This window comes from Mytilus edulis, chromosome 7 (assembly GCF_963676685.1).
Source record: "Mytilus edulis chromosome 7, xbMytEdul2.2, whole genome shotgun sequence".
NCBI lineage: Eukaryota > Metazoa > Mollusca > Bivalvia > Mytilida > Mytilidae > Mytilus > Mytilus edulis.
Genome location: NC_092350.1, coordinates 49,425,185 through 49,440,637, shown reverse-complemented (window position 1 = coordinate 49,440,637; position 15,453 = coordinate 49,425,185). Strand labels below are relative to the sequence as shown.

The 15,453-nt window shown below is 33.1% G+C and overlaps 1 protein-coding gene and 1 long non-coding RNA gene across 2 annotated transcripts in view; one reads left to right on the top strand and one right to left on the bottom strand.

Annotated features, from left to right (window-relative positions):
- LOC139483175 (intestine-specific homeobox-like) overlaps window positions 1-10,840 on the bottom strand; it is a 38,633-nt gene extending 27,793 nt beyond the window's left edge. The window contains exon 1 of the mRNA XM_071267211.1: window positions 10,684-10,840. Coding sequence (XP_071123312.1) covers window positions 10,684-10,840 — 157 coding nt within the window. The remainder of the gene's footprint in view (window positions 1-10,683) is intronic.
- A 1,793-nt stretch (window positions 10,841-12,633) lies between these two features.
- On the top strand, window positions 12,634-14,996 carry LOC139481696 (uncharacterized). Its single transcript, XR_011654664.1, has 2 exons — window positions 12,634-13,132; window positions 13,885-14,996. It is a non-coding gene; the product is annotated as an uncharacterized lncRNA (long non-coding RNA).
- The last annotated feature ends 457 nt before the right edge of the window (window positions 14,997-15,453 follow it).

Below are 15,453 nucleotides of genomic sequence, written 5' to 3'. Positions count from 1 at the left end.
GGACTTTGCTATGATTTAAATAAGGGGGATGGTAGGGTCACCCGACCCCAACTTTGGACCTCAAAAAAAAAAGTTCCGTAACTTTACCCACCTGGGTATTTGGGTCCAGGCAACCTTAGGCAAGTGCCTATCGAGTGTACCTAGTGTGGACAAAAGCTTAGCCGTAGGGACTTTGCTATGAATTAAATAAGGGGGATGGTAGGGTCACCCGACCCCAAATTTGGACCTCCAAAAAAAAAGTTCCGTAACTTTACCCACCTGGGTATTTGGGTCCAGGCAATCTTAGGCAAGTGCCTATCGAGTGTACCTAGTGTGGATAAAAGCTTTGCCGTAGGGACTTTGCTATTAATTAAATAAGGGGGATGGTAGGGTCACCCGACCCCAACTTTGGACCTCAAAAAAAAAAGTTCCGTAACTTTACCCACATGGGTATTTGGGTCCAGGCAACCTTAGGCAAGTGCCTATCGAGTGTAACTAGTGTGGACAAAAGCTTTGCCGTAGGGACTTTGCTATGAATTAAATAAGGGGGATGGTAGGGTCACCCGACCCCAACTTTGGACCTCCAAAAAAAAAGTTCCGTAACTTTACCCACCTGGGTATTTGGGTCCAGGCAACCTTAGGCAAGTGCCTATCGAGTGTACCTAGTGTGGACAAAAGCTTTGCCGTAGCTATTTTTTTTATGAATTAAAGAACGGGGATGGTAGGGTCACCCTACCCCATCCGGGTCTTTGCCGTAGGGAAATGTTTACGGATGAAAGTTATTTTACATAGGTTTGATTCTAAATAAATTGTTGTTTAGATTAATTAAATATTTATGTCAAATCGTTTTCGTTCTATTTGACGTAATTCGTGTATTCGTGTGTAACTCTTACACTTATCGCATTTCTTATCGAAATGTAATAAATAAATTACAAGAGTGACTATTTACTTTTGAATAATTACGTGAACTAGCTATTTCTTTGGCGAAAAGGGAATATAATGGTTATCAGTTTTTCTTTTTACTCGTATAATTATATAAGCTTGGAGATCTTATTGTGTCGCTACAGTAATATAGTGTAACCTGTTGTTATCAATTGTTATTATTATTATACAGACAATAACCAATCCCTTATCAAAGAGAAAGGAGAAAGTTTTTTTTTTAATTCCCGGCCTTAAAAAAAAGTTATTAAATACACAAATAAATTATTAAACTTTTCTGTGTTTAAATGGAATTGCATTTCATCTTCCTATTGGAAATTATTTGTCATCATTTTTATTTATTTGTCATCATATTTATAAGAACATGTCGTGTTATTGCAAATCTTCGGTTTTTAGGCATGATCATGTGGGTGCGTTTTCTTATTGTTCGCTGGCTTATTGTTCGCTAGCTTGATTCATCTTATTGTTCGCTGGCTTATTGTTCGCTAGCTTGAGTCTGGTAAGTTAAACTTCGAATTTATGTGATCGTAGGCTTCTGCTGCCTCATGCTTTAAATCTTTATAAACAGGCAAATTTCGAGACCCTTAGTATTGTCTGTTTTTATTAGATTTATAATGTTGTAATGACATTTTGTAACTTTTCAATTTTTCAATTCAGAGAACTTAGTCGAGGGGGAAACATTCCGAAATCAAGACAAAAAATAAATAGTTTTCGCAAATATATCCGAAAACTTGAGAAACGAGATCATATACTAGTACAACGGCAGCAGTCCTGATTTTGAAAATAAGTAAAACTAATATTATGGTGTGAGATTACTATATCTCATTTAAGATCTTTGCCAAAAAAAAACAAACAAAAACAGCAAGTTTAGATATGTAATAAAAACCTATATATGTTTCACAATCCTTTCATCCAACTGACTTCAGTGTTATATTACCAATGAATGGAACGTTACTGTCACAGTGATAAACTAAGAGACGTAGGGAAAATGGGAGTCCATAGTGATAAAGTGCTTCCCGTGCTATGAGAATTTAGACTAAATTTAAAACTTTTTAAAAAGAGTTTAAGACACAGGACCGAGTCAGTTGGTTGATAGAAAAAATATATTGGTGAAACACATGCTTTTGCAGCACCTCGACTGAGATATGTTTCTATAATACGACGGTCATGCGAGCATGTCATTGTTTAAAAATGGGAAATCTGTAATGTTATTTAAGAGGGACAAAATATATAGGGGTCCTTCATTTCTGTATTCTTTAGTTTTTCAGGTAATATTCTCAACTCTTTGTAACTATAATGTATTTGAATTTTATAATGTATTGCTGTTTTTATTCATATAAATTCTATAAATACAACTTTGACAAATCACCTAGATGTTCGTGTCCATCTTTTTAAAGCTGTTTTTTAAATATCTTTTCTGTGTCTTTCAGACCGCTATAAGAGTGTGAAAAGGTTAAATGTATTGTACTGCGATTTTTCAGGTAATATTCTCAGCTCTTTGTAACTATAATGTATTTGAATTTTATAATGTATTGCTGTTTTTATTCATATAAATTCTATAAATACAACTTTGACAAATCACCTAGATGTTCGTGTCCATCTTTTTACAGCTGTTTTTTTTAAATCTTTTCTGTGTCTTTCAGACCGCTATAAGAGTGTAAAAAGGTTAAATGTATTGTACTGCGATTTTTCAGGTAATATTCTCAACTCTTTGTAACTATAATGTATTTGAATTTTTTTTATGTATTGCTGTTTGTATTCATATAAATTTATAATTACAACTTTGACAAATTACTTAGATGTTCGTGTCCATCTTTTCAAAGCTGGATTTTTTTTTAAATATCTTTTCTGTGTCTTTCAGACCGCTACAAGAGTGTGAAAAGGTTAAATGTATTGTACTGCGATTTTTCAGGTAATATTCTCAGCTCTTTGTAATTATAATGTATTTGAATTTTATAATGTATTGCTGTTTGTATTCATATAAATTCTATAAATACAACTTTGACAAATCACCTAGATGTTCGTGTCCATCTTTTTACAGCTGTTTTTTAAATATCTTTTCTGTGTCTTTCAGACCGCTATAAGAGTGTGAAAAGGTTAAATGTATTGTACTGCGATTTTTCAGGTAATATTCTCAACTCTTTGTAACTATAATGTATTTGATTTTTTTTTATGTATTGCTGTTTGTATTCATATAAATTTATAATTACAACTTTGACAAATTACTTAGATGTTCGTGTCCATCTTTTCAAAGCTGGATTTTTTTTTAAATATCTTTTCTGTGTCTTTCAGACCGCTACAAGAGTGTGAAAAGGTTAAATGTATTGTACTGCGATTTTTCAGCTAATATTCTCAGCTCTTTGTAATTATAATGTATTTGAATTTTATAATGTATTGCTGTTTGTATTCATATAAATTCTATAAATACAACTTTGACAAATCACCTAGATGTTCGTGTCCATCTTTTTAAAGCTGTTTTTTTTTAATCTTTTCTGTGTCTTTCAGACCGCTATAAGAGTGTAAAAAGGTTAAATGTATTGTACTGCGATTTTTCAGGTAATATTCTCAACTCTTTGCAACTATAATGTATTTGATTTTTTAATGTATTGCTGTTTATATTCATATTAATTCTATAATTACAACTTTGACAAATTTCTTAGTTGTTCGTGTCCATTTTTTAATAAAATTGAGAATGGAAATGGGGAATGTGTCAAAGGGACAACAACCCGACCATAGAGAAGACAACAGCAGAAGGTCACTAACAGGTCTTCAATGCAAATAGAAATTCTCGCACCCGGAGGCGTCCTTCAGCTGGCCCCTAAACAAATATATACTAGTTCAATGATAATGAACACCATACTAAACTCCAAATTGTACACAAGAAACTAAAAGTTAAAATAGTACAAGACTAACAAAAGCGAGAGGCTCCTGACTTGGAACAGGACAGGCGCAAAAATGCGGCGGGGTTGAACATGTTTGTGAGATCTCAACCCTCCCCCTATACCTTTAGTCAATGCAGAAAAGTAAACGCATAACAATACGCACATTAAAAATCAGTTCAATCGAAGTCCGAGTCTGATGTCAGAAGATGTAACCAAAGAAAATAAACAAAATGACAATAATACATAAATAACATCAGACTACTAGCAGTAAACTGACATGCCAGCTCCAGACTTCAAATAAACTGATTGAAAAATTATGTCTCCATCATTTAAAGCTGGATTTTGCATGTGTACGATCTTTTCTGTGTCTTTCAGACCGTTATAAGAGTATGAAAAGGTTAAATGTATTTCACTGCGACTTCAATTAACGACTATGCATCATATGTTGTTAATGGAATTGATTAGTATCTATAAACATTTCATAAATAACATCAGACTACTAGCAGTAAACTGACATTCTTCAAATGTTTATTTTGTTCCTTAACTGATGTTCATTTCAAGAGGATAAAAACCCTACATAAAAAAAAGATTCCCGAGGCCCATATTGTGACTTCTAAATACCCTTTTTGTACTGGATAAGAAAAGTGTTAGTAATATTAATTTCATGTTTATAGATAATAATCAATTCCATTAACAACATATGATGCATAGTCGTTAATTGAAGTCGCAGTGAAATACATTTAACCTTTTCATACTCTTATATCACTTTTCTTATCCAGTACAAAAAGGGCATTTAGAAGTCACAATATGGGCCTCGGGAATCTTTTTATTGTATCCTCTTGGTCTTGCTTGTTTTCCCTCCGTCTTCTATCTTCTTATTTGGCATAGTGTTGTCTATTCTTTATATTCGACTTATTATTTTATTGCCCTTTTGGTTTTTTCGTCCTCTTTTTAAAGGCGGATAAGTTATAATTATCGTCCGACTTACATATTTGAGGGAAAGAAGGACCTTTTTTCGGAACGTCGGGCTTTGGGTCTTATTTTTATATTTGTATTACCTATAGGGACTCGGAATTAAATGAATAATTCGGGATGATATCCTCTCCTACCATTCCTCAAATGTTTACTGTTTCACTGTTACTCAATCTTATGTCAATAATAGTTTATCTGATTGGTTTCATTTCTTGCATATAAAGCGTAATGGCAATGAAAAGGAGCTCCATGACTTATCAATATTTTTAGCTTATTTTGTTCCTTAACTGGTGCTCTTTCGACTAATAGTATCAATTTTAAATTCTTGATTTTTTTTATTTTCACAAACTCTCAACTAAGAACATTCTTAAGCCTGCCTTTTTTTTTTTATTCAATTCTCCGATCTGTACAAACATTGCTTGCAAGGATAAGAATAAACTGTATCGGCAAGTTATTTTTATGACAGAAACTTGCTACCTTACTCGAACTCTGTGTGTGAGGGAATTGAAACATGCAGTAAATTATTGACAGTTTATACATTTAAAAATGGCCTGAGAGAGCTTCGCAGTATCATGAATAACGTCACCATGATATAGTACTTGTTGATCGGGTCTTGAAAAAAATAAAATATTGTTAGCACTTATTCCCTGTTGGATTGAGATTCCATAAACAGTGAAAAAGACCTTTACTAATCTCGACTGTGGACAAAGGGAAGTTACTCAGTTTCAATAGTCATGTTTTGAATAATTTAGAAAAAAATAACCTATATAAAAGTATTTGTCGCAATGAAGATTAACAAAATGTAATTGGGATATTTTAGCCTTTTTGGTTACTAGTATGTACATCGTAAACATTTTGAATGCCAGATAATACGATACAAGTGTTACTAATGAGTGGTATTTCATGGTTAAATCGACAATAGGTATAGAATATATTAACATTAGAAATACATAATGTATATGAAGGTCCAGATTGGGTCCTAATTTTCTGTATCCTTCAATTTTTCTGTATTTTTTCTTTATTCTTTATATTTCCGTATCTCGTTATTCTCTATTCATTTTTTTTGGCCCATTTTTCTCTCATTCTTAACATTTTTGCTCAGTATTCTCTTTTCTGTAAACTCACATCCACTCCATCGTATATTAGTGACATAAGGCAATTAAAAAAGGCAACACTAGTATAAGGTATGCATAGCATTAAAAAACAAAAAAAGAAGCACACAAATTAATTCTAATATTGTTCTTACAAATATGAAATTTGTAGAACAATTTCTATACTATATTAATCGGCCGGGCAGTTTCCACATGATAACATGACAGAAAGAGGACTTTCAAGCATGATCGTTGTTTTTTTTCCAGAAACGACCCACTATGTTCCAAAATCTAAACTTTACCAAAGATTCTATATATAACTGTAAAACCATTCAAACGGGAAACACACGGTATAATTTATATAGAAATCGAAAAATGATAGACTGTACACAGTAACAAATTCCAAGATAATACTAGGGTATATAAATATTCATATATTTATTCATCATCAGTGTTTAAATGTGCAGTCATGTTCTTACAACAACTGTGAAGTGTTATGAATGCAATTATTACATTTCTAAAAAAAACACACTTTTTATAACACAGATAGATACTGATATCATAAATTGGCGAAAACTTTACAGAGTCAAAATCTGAAAGTTTCTAGTTCCTATTGGAAATGCAGTATCAAGTAAAGTGTCTATCATATACTAAAGATATAGTTTTCTACAATTTACCTAATTCTAAAACCTCAAAATATTGTTTTTCGAAGTTTTCTGATCTGATCAATAAGCCGGCTTAGTGTGTAAATTGATCTTGCGCAAAGCAGGGTTCATATCTTATTTTTAGTTACATATTATCTGTCCGATATGAATGTAAGATTTCCAACGGGACGTTAAGTACCAAACCGTTATGCAAAATAAATATAATAATTTGTGGGAGTGCGGATCCATTGCATTCAATTTTTATAATATGAATAATAATATGAAGAGAACTAACACGTTAAACTTTAAAGATAGTGCTTCACTATTAGTTTTATCTCTAAAGACGGTATATTCCTATCATTCTTTACCAATATCAATATGTCGTTTGAATGAAAATTGAATTAACATTTCTTTTGTTTTTTCTGCATTGAGATTCTATATTGATTATAATTTTGCACATGATTGTGTCCAAGTTCAGTTTAATTGAAAACACTATATGAAATCCTCTTTCAGGTTCAGCAATCGAAATGAGAGTGGTTACTGTATACATATAGCACTATATAAAATACGGATATATGGTATCAGTATGATCGAGACCAAAGTTCAAAGGTTTAGGCAATTATAGGCAACTGCTTGGTTTTTTTTTTTATATCAGCCGAATAAGTAATTTGAACTTGGTTCGATTATGAGGCTCCCACAGGGTACCCCCCTCAGGTCGCAAGGTCGCTTTTAAATTCGTCGAGAGGTCGTTTTTAAGCGAAATGTACAGGTCGCATGTCGTTTTTTTCCTAACACAGATGATGGAAGTTGGTCGGAGGTCGTTTTTTCCAAATTTTAAAGGTCGCAGGTCGTTTTTAGAAAGCCATCAGGTCGGAAGTCGCCTCTAAAAAGCCTTGAGGTCGTAGGTCGTTTTTGACAGTGCGGGAGCCTCGATTATCGGTTGTGATTTTTCTTTTAACCTTTCGTTAGTGAACTGTTGAGTTTAAAAGGGGTACTACACATGGGATCTCAAAACGATATCATTCCTTCCCCGTTTACTCGTATGCCTGTCCTTATGTCTAATCTCAAATGTCACATTTTGTTTTCGGTGCATATAGCATGTTCAGGCATTATTAAGTCAATTAAATATTGTTTTAATATCTTTGGTATAGTTTCTGTATTTATTCACAACTGTTTAAAGACTCGACGTATAAACCCATTTTTTGTTGACGCCTAATGATTCATTTGGGTGGTTTGGTTATTTGTGTCGGTGGGTTGTTGACCTTTTTCTAATGTCACTTTCTTCACAAAGAAAAACAGTTGACATATTAAAAAGATATGTAAACCAGTATTTGCGTAAATATTGCATAGAATTTTGTGTTTGTATTTTTTCCTAGATGATTTTAATGTTGATTGACCACGTCATTTGGAGATAATAATAGAAAAATAGCCTTTAAAAACCACGGTCGACACTCGGCTAACCGAGAGTTTGGTCGGTTAATCTATATTGAGTATGCGGCTATATCGGCGGTTGGTCTGTTAATCGGGTTGGCTAAAGTCTGTTAATCAGGTGTTATCGAGAAAATCATTGCAAGGTCAGTATGTTTCATTGTATAACTTTTTAATTATATTTATATCATAAAAACTATTCATGTCTGACAAAACGATTTGGAGTACTGAATCCAGTGTTGTAATTATTTTTTTTCTAGCTTCAATAAACGATCTATAAAATGAAAAGGCGAGTTACTCATCAGTAAATTTATACACATTTTACACACACAAAATGTACACAAAAATGATAAGTTGGTTGAGTTTACTTGCATGCAATATTTTGAACATCGAAAAAAGACGGGCATTATGTTTGTTTACCATATTAACATCAATATGTAAAAAATCTACACGAAAAACAGTATTTTGGTGACATAAATCAATTTTTGATAAAAATGTGGTCTGTTAATGGGTCGGATGTATAAAACTCGGTCTGTTAATTGGTCTGTTAAGAGTTATGAATGACATTACAAGAATAATTTAATTGCTATACTGTATCGGGTGTTATCTGAATAAAGGGATAGACTCATGATTAGTGGCTAGAATATATGGAAACAACACATGAACAATGAAACATAAGTTTAGACAATGGAATCTGAAAATTGATAGAAATGGTTTCAAAAAGTGTAATATCAAAGTAATATTAATTTCAAAAGACAATACATACCGGAAATAAACTCCTCATAGATACCAGGATTGAAATTTTATATTTACGCCTTATATCTACGCCAGACACGTGTTTCGTCTACGAAAAACTCATCAGTGACGAAAAAAAATGTTTAAAAGGCCAAATAAAATACGAAGTTGAAAAGCATTGAGGAAACACAACTAATACCGGAAAGCATTGAGGAAACACAACTAATACCGGCGTCACACATCAGCGTATAGCACTGGCGTGTTCAAAATCATTTACGCTGCCAATACGCTAGTAATTTTAGATGCATTTAACCTGTCAATCATATTTGTAACGTGTGCAAAACGAGCTTTAAGCGTGTATTGGGCGTACTAGAAACGTATGTTGGCGTATGTTGTATGTTTTTTATGCTGCATACAAATTTCCTGGGATTGTAGCGTTCATCAAGCGTATTTACTTTCCTTCATTGGCTAGAGGAATAGGGGAAGGGTTGATATCTCATAAACATGTTTATCCCCGCCGCAATTTTGCGCCTGTCCCAAGTCAGGAGCCTCTGGCCTTTGTAAGTCTTGTGTGATCTAGTATACATATTTTTAAGGGACCAGCTGAAGGACGCCTACGGGTGCGGGAGTTTCTCTCTACATTGAAGACCCATTGGTGGCCTTGGCCTGCTCTATGGTCGGGTTGTTGTCACTTTGACACATTCACCATTTCCTTTCTCAATTTTACCTTTGTATTTCGACGTACTACAAACTTATGCAACGCGCTTTGAACGATTGCTAAGCGTTCCTATGGCATGCAACTAACGTATACCGACTTTGTCAATTTTCTCTGTACGTTTGGTGCACGCCGGTCTATACGCCCATGTGTGACGCCGGCATAAGGTAATCTATTTCTGAGGTAGAAAAGCCTTAGTATTTCAAAGAAAACGCATGGAATTTAACCAGCTGCATTGCAACACATGACAGATTCATAGATGTTACAGACTTTGAACAGACAAAAAAAATAAGGCTGATTGATAACTTGGCGTAAATAATAAATTCGTGCGAATTCGAGCGACCAATCAGTCCATATAACGCTATATTGAAGTGACACACCCTTCAATGAAATGCAAAGAAATAAAATTAAAATAAAAGTTCTCTTTCTATAAGGATACTGTTGCACCGTATTGTAATTTTTCGTACATGTCATTTTTTTCAATGTGAAAATATAAACTAAAGTAGTAAGACTATTGTCGTGGCTAAATAACTCTTAACTGACACGATTTAAATTGTCCAACCCATTAACAGACTGTTAATATTCATTTAAATGTGGTATTACTCAACTTATATAACAATTATGAAATATTTATCAATGACAATTATTTTTGTAGAACCAAAGTACTATTTTGTGTCCTTTAAATCATATATAAAAATGTTTTTTAGCTTTTTATCCAAAATATTGCTATGCGTACAAGCATAAAAACCACATACTTGCGAGACGCCTTTTCGTTTTACTTAAAACTGTGCAGGCTATGCATTTTTTTTACTGGTGGAAAATGTTCTATGATAGATATCATTTTGTCAGACACTTTTCTTTTTTTGATGTGGTTCTCATAATATGGCAAAAATCTGTATATTTAACAGAGTTTAACAATAAATTGTGAGTTTTACTCTTAACAGACGTATAACCAACCCGATTAACAGACCAACCGCCGATATAGCCGCATACTCAATATAGATTAACCGACCAAACTCTCGGTTAGCCGAGTGTCGGCCGTGAAAACGAATTTATCTCATTAGTATTAAAGAGATCTTTCCAAATTGTGGATATGTTTTTCACCTTTCAAACGTGTGGATATTTTTTTTTACTCGGTGTTAATTGCTCCTTCTGTATACCCTGATGGCATTTTGGTGATCTTTAAGGGCGTTACATTGTAAGTCATGCATTATATTTTATTAAAAACAATCTTTCAAACTTACAGTTGTTTAAAACTATAACTGAAATTTAAAATAGGAAGAAGAAATGTTCCTTACCTTTTTGCACTGTTGACGTTTTGTCGTTGTCGACTAGTTGTAAAATGTTTCTTATTGAAAATTTAAGTTCATCTTCGGGAATCTTTTGATCAGGAGGAACACTAAGATCGACTGAAAAATTTCCCCCAGAGCCAAGACTTTCTTCTTGGTCACTCATCGTATCATACTATGGAGCAAAACTGACCACGGAGTAGAAGTTTTGTTACTAATGTTATAATTTTAAGTCAAATAATTTCATTACAAGAACCCACATTTGGAAACCTTATGAATTGTATTTAATATCCTCCATATCATAAACAAGTTATAGCAGATACATTTCAAATACATAAATTTAGAAATTAAGAGGAATATTACAACTAATAATTTTTGTTCAGTGCTTCTTGCTCATGTCAAGTAAGAAGAGGACGCGTTTTACCTTATGAATATATGGCTTCCATGAGGATATTTGATCCGAAAACGCTTCCTTTACATGGGAAATTAACTTTCAATACATTATATTTCATTGCTTTAATTATTGACAAGAGTTGGATTAGAAATTTAGTCAAACAGTGTTAAGATGATGTTGGTAATTAACCGACCTTGTATGGATTTGCAATTAAACCAGTTTTATGACAAACTGGCGGTATAATTGTAATAAATATTATATTCTTATATAAGACGAAAACAGAAATCATAACACAATTCTATATTAATATTTATTCATTTTTATGTCATTTTTTAAAGTAAATGTCTGTACTAAAGGAACCAGGATGTTTGTTTCTAGTATTTTGAGTAATAATTACAGTAACATCATTGATTCAACAACAACAACAAAAAAAAGATGAGGGCATCGAAGGACAAATAAAATGAGCAATATTAGAACGTGACAAATATTATATATACTGTCTATAACTCCAATGATATCATATTATATATGTTTATCTGTGTTGTTAGTATTTTCACTACGCTTGTTTTTGTTGTTTTTCATCGCTTGTGATAAGAGGGATAGAATTGCGTCGACAAAAAGGACTTCCGTTTAAACCGCACATGTATATATCTATATGCGCTTGGCATATGTCAGAATCTCAGAAGTGTTTGTTTAATGATTGTTTCCGCTGTAAGTAGAAGGTCTAGGGTATTTTTTTTTTAGAAAACTGAAGGCTATTTTGTCCTGAATTTGATTAACACAAGTAGGTTTTTTTAAGAACAAAATATAGAATGTTAATGGGTAATGTGTCAAAGAGACAACAACCCGACCAAAGAGCAGAAAACAGACAAAAGCAGCCAATGGGTTTTCACTACAGCGAGAAAATCCCGCACCCGGATGTGTGCTTAAGCTGGGCCCCTAAACAAAAATGTGTTCTAGTTCAGTGATAATGGACGTCATACATAAACTCCGAAATGTATATAAGTAAGAAACTAAAATTAGTGATTTAAACGTTTCTACTGCAGCATTATTCAAGATTTTCCAATGCATTTTTACATAAACAATGGTTTGAACCTGTTTTGTATAATCCATAATATGATCATAAAGTTTTAACTTGTAAGGAAGGGAAGTCACCTAGCAATTGAGTTTTTTTTTTGGGGGGGGGGGGGATTTCTATTGAAAGTAATCTTGGAAAAAAAAATGAAATTGTATTAGAGCTAAATCAAATCGTCCACTTGCGTACCATTCATCATATGTCAGTATTAGAATGACAACAAAATGCATGTCTTGAAAATGAGTAGTAATTAAATATATTCGTCAATAAATGGACCCGTAAAATTCACACATGTAATTCCCTTTAGGCTGCCACCGGTAGGTAAAAGAAAATTTCAAAATATAGAAAAAATTATGAAAAATACCATATTTCTCTCATTCAATCAAAATACAGAATTAATAGATGGAATTAAAATCAAATATCCTCAGCATGAGCATGAGTCATGATTGTCGAACTGGGCTATATATTTAAAAACTTGAATAAAAGAATCAATCTATCTTAGTTAGGTATCGCAACATGTATTTTTAAAAACAGATCAGCTGATCAGTTAGCAACAAGGGTCAATACCTAGGTCATACTATTGCTGATGAAATACAAAGTAATATTTGTCTATTAATAGAAATTACCGTTATGTCGAATTCAAAATGTAAAAGATAATTTTCTCGTTATACACAAATTGACATTGACTTTTTTACTCTTCCAATTGAAATATAATCCTGTTTATTTGTTAAGATTTGATATTTTTCTTCATATATATGACAATATCATAGTATATTATTAATTACTTTAGTAACATGTGGATAACAAAATATCATTTACTTTACATATTCTAAAAATAGATTTGGAATTTATTATAAATATCAACAACTTAGTTGATAGTGACATTATATTTTAATACGGTCGACAAAAAGACGAAAATGAACGCCTAAAAGAAATAGAAATCAGCCGATTGATTGAAATAATTAAAATGAACTGAAACTCCCAAAAAGGTAAGACAATTATTCTTAAATTTAATAATATGTGAAAATAAAAAAAAAATAACAGTGTTTCTGACATATGTCTGAATATAACACGCTACGGTCAAAGTTTCAAATCTGCATTAATTCTCAAGTTTGATCTACCAGTTTTTGCCATGATTGGCTACATACACATTGCGCAACTAAGTTTGAAGCAGTCTATGCATGGTAGTTTTTCTTTCGTATAATATTCATGAATGAAGTGTCGTATAAAGTAGGATGTTTCACTGTTGCCATGCATAAAGGGGGAAAGGTGGAGGGTCGTGTAAACACGCGAGAGGGGACTATTACAATTGCTTACAAAGTAAAAACAATGCGTGGGTAGTGGGTTTTGTTTGAACTTTCACAGTTCTTATACATTATTTTTTTTCGATGAGGGATTGGGGAATTAAAGAAAACCTTATACGGGATAGAGACCGTCTAAAAACTTTAACAATGTTTAAGAGAACAAGAGAGAGAGCTAGATCGAGTGATCGTAAAAGAAACTTATTTATAAGCCTAATTTTTTGTGGACGGTATATTTCATTGATGGTTACTCGCTAGGTACCGGACAGATCGATACATTAATTGTTCATTACACTTAATCATATTGTCACCGAACTTACAGAAATTGGAAAATAATAATAAATTCAGCTTTTGCCACCGGTGTTTAAAGAAAAAAAAAAAAGTGAAATAAGAGCCAGTTAGATAGGTAGATAATAATATTTATTTTTGTTTATTTATAGATATGAATGTATTTGTAAGTGGAGTTAATTACAAATGCACCAGAAATACTGACATGAAGCATTACTAAGCCTGTCCAAATGTGGAGGTTTATTCAAAATATGACCATCAGATAGTAAATGGATAGCAGACTAACCAAATGGTTAGTTTGAGAATGTATCCTGATATGCAACCTTGGCCAACGTAGGTTGTTAATGCCGGCTGACCTTCCAGGGTTAGCCCCAAATATGCCGCCATCATGGCTCGACACGCTAAATCCGGGATGTTGGCCGCTGGCCTCATCTCCGGAGTTACGGCTTTCATCATCTATCGACCTCATCTTCAAAGAGCACTCCGTCGTTTAACTATGTGGCTGATGGAAACTTCAATGAAGCCAATAGAACAAAACATGGACGAACACAGCACTTCAATACTAGCCGATTCACCATCTGGAAAGCAAAACTTTAACGCAAATATTCCTACACCACAAAATACTTCACCAAATCTAAACCAGACAATGCTTATTTCCCAAAGCTCCGCCAGCAACAGTGAAACAGATGAATCAACAACTTCAAGCGACGAAGAAGAAGTCCCTTCTAATAAGATTAGTCTAAAATCCTCAGTTTTTCCTGGTGATTTACTAGAAGAAGGAAAGGAACTTCTTAAAAACTTAGAAAACTATAGTATTTTTACTGAGACTGTTACTTACCAACCTAAATCAGATCGTAACAACACTGATCAAACTGTGTATTGCAAGAACTTGTTTCTTAAAGATCGAAAGGGCAAATTCTACTTTTTCATTTGTCGAGAGGAAAGCAACGTGCTTCTTCGACAACTGAAATACAAACTTAAAGCGCACAGGAACTTTTCGTTTGCATCACCAATCGAAGTTGAAGAAAACTTGCATGTGTTGCCCGGATGTATAACACCATTTGTATTTTTATCTGAGACAGTCTCCAGAGATATTCCCGTGGCAATTGCACGAGACTTGATTCTTGAGAAACGTCTGAACTTTCACCCCTTACATGCTGACTTCGCAACTAGAATTTCTTTCGGACATCTGCTTAAATTGTTTGGACATCTTAAAAGAAAGTTGATAATCATAGATGTATGAATAAAAAATGCTTCTAAATAATATGATCTTTTATTTCTTTTTGCAAATCTTGTTATGTATGCGGTTTTGCATATTATTTTATTTTTATGGTTAAACGTTGATCTAGACAAAATATCAGATAAACACGGGTAGCAGTACATTTTTGACAATATGCTACGATCAGTATAAAATACACAGGAATGGTTTATGTCAGGTGCATTGTCAGGTGCAACCGCATTTATAGCAAATTTTTGCAAATTCTAAGTATTCGTCCCAAAAATGTATAAAAAGACATCAATTGTTGTTAAAGAACAAAAATTTTCTTTGAAGTAAATCTATGTGCTGTCTTTCATAAACAAATGACTATTTATGCTAGATTCGTCAGAAACGTTTTTTTTTTGTCCAAAAGGGAGTTGAAATTCTACTTCGTTTGTCGTAATATTAGATCCTCTAGAACCTTTCTTTAGCTCACCTGGCCCAAAGGGCCAAGTGAACTTTT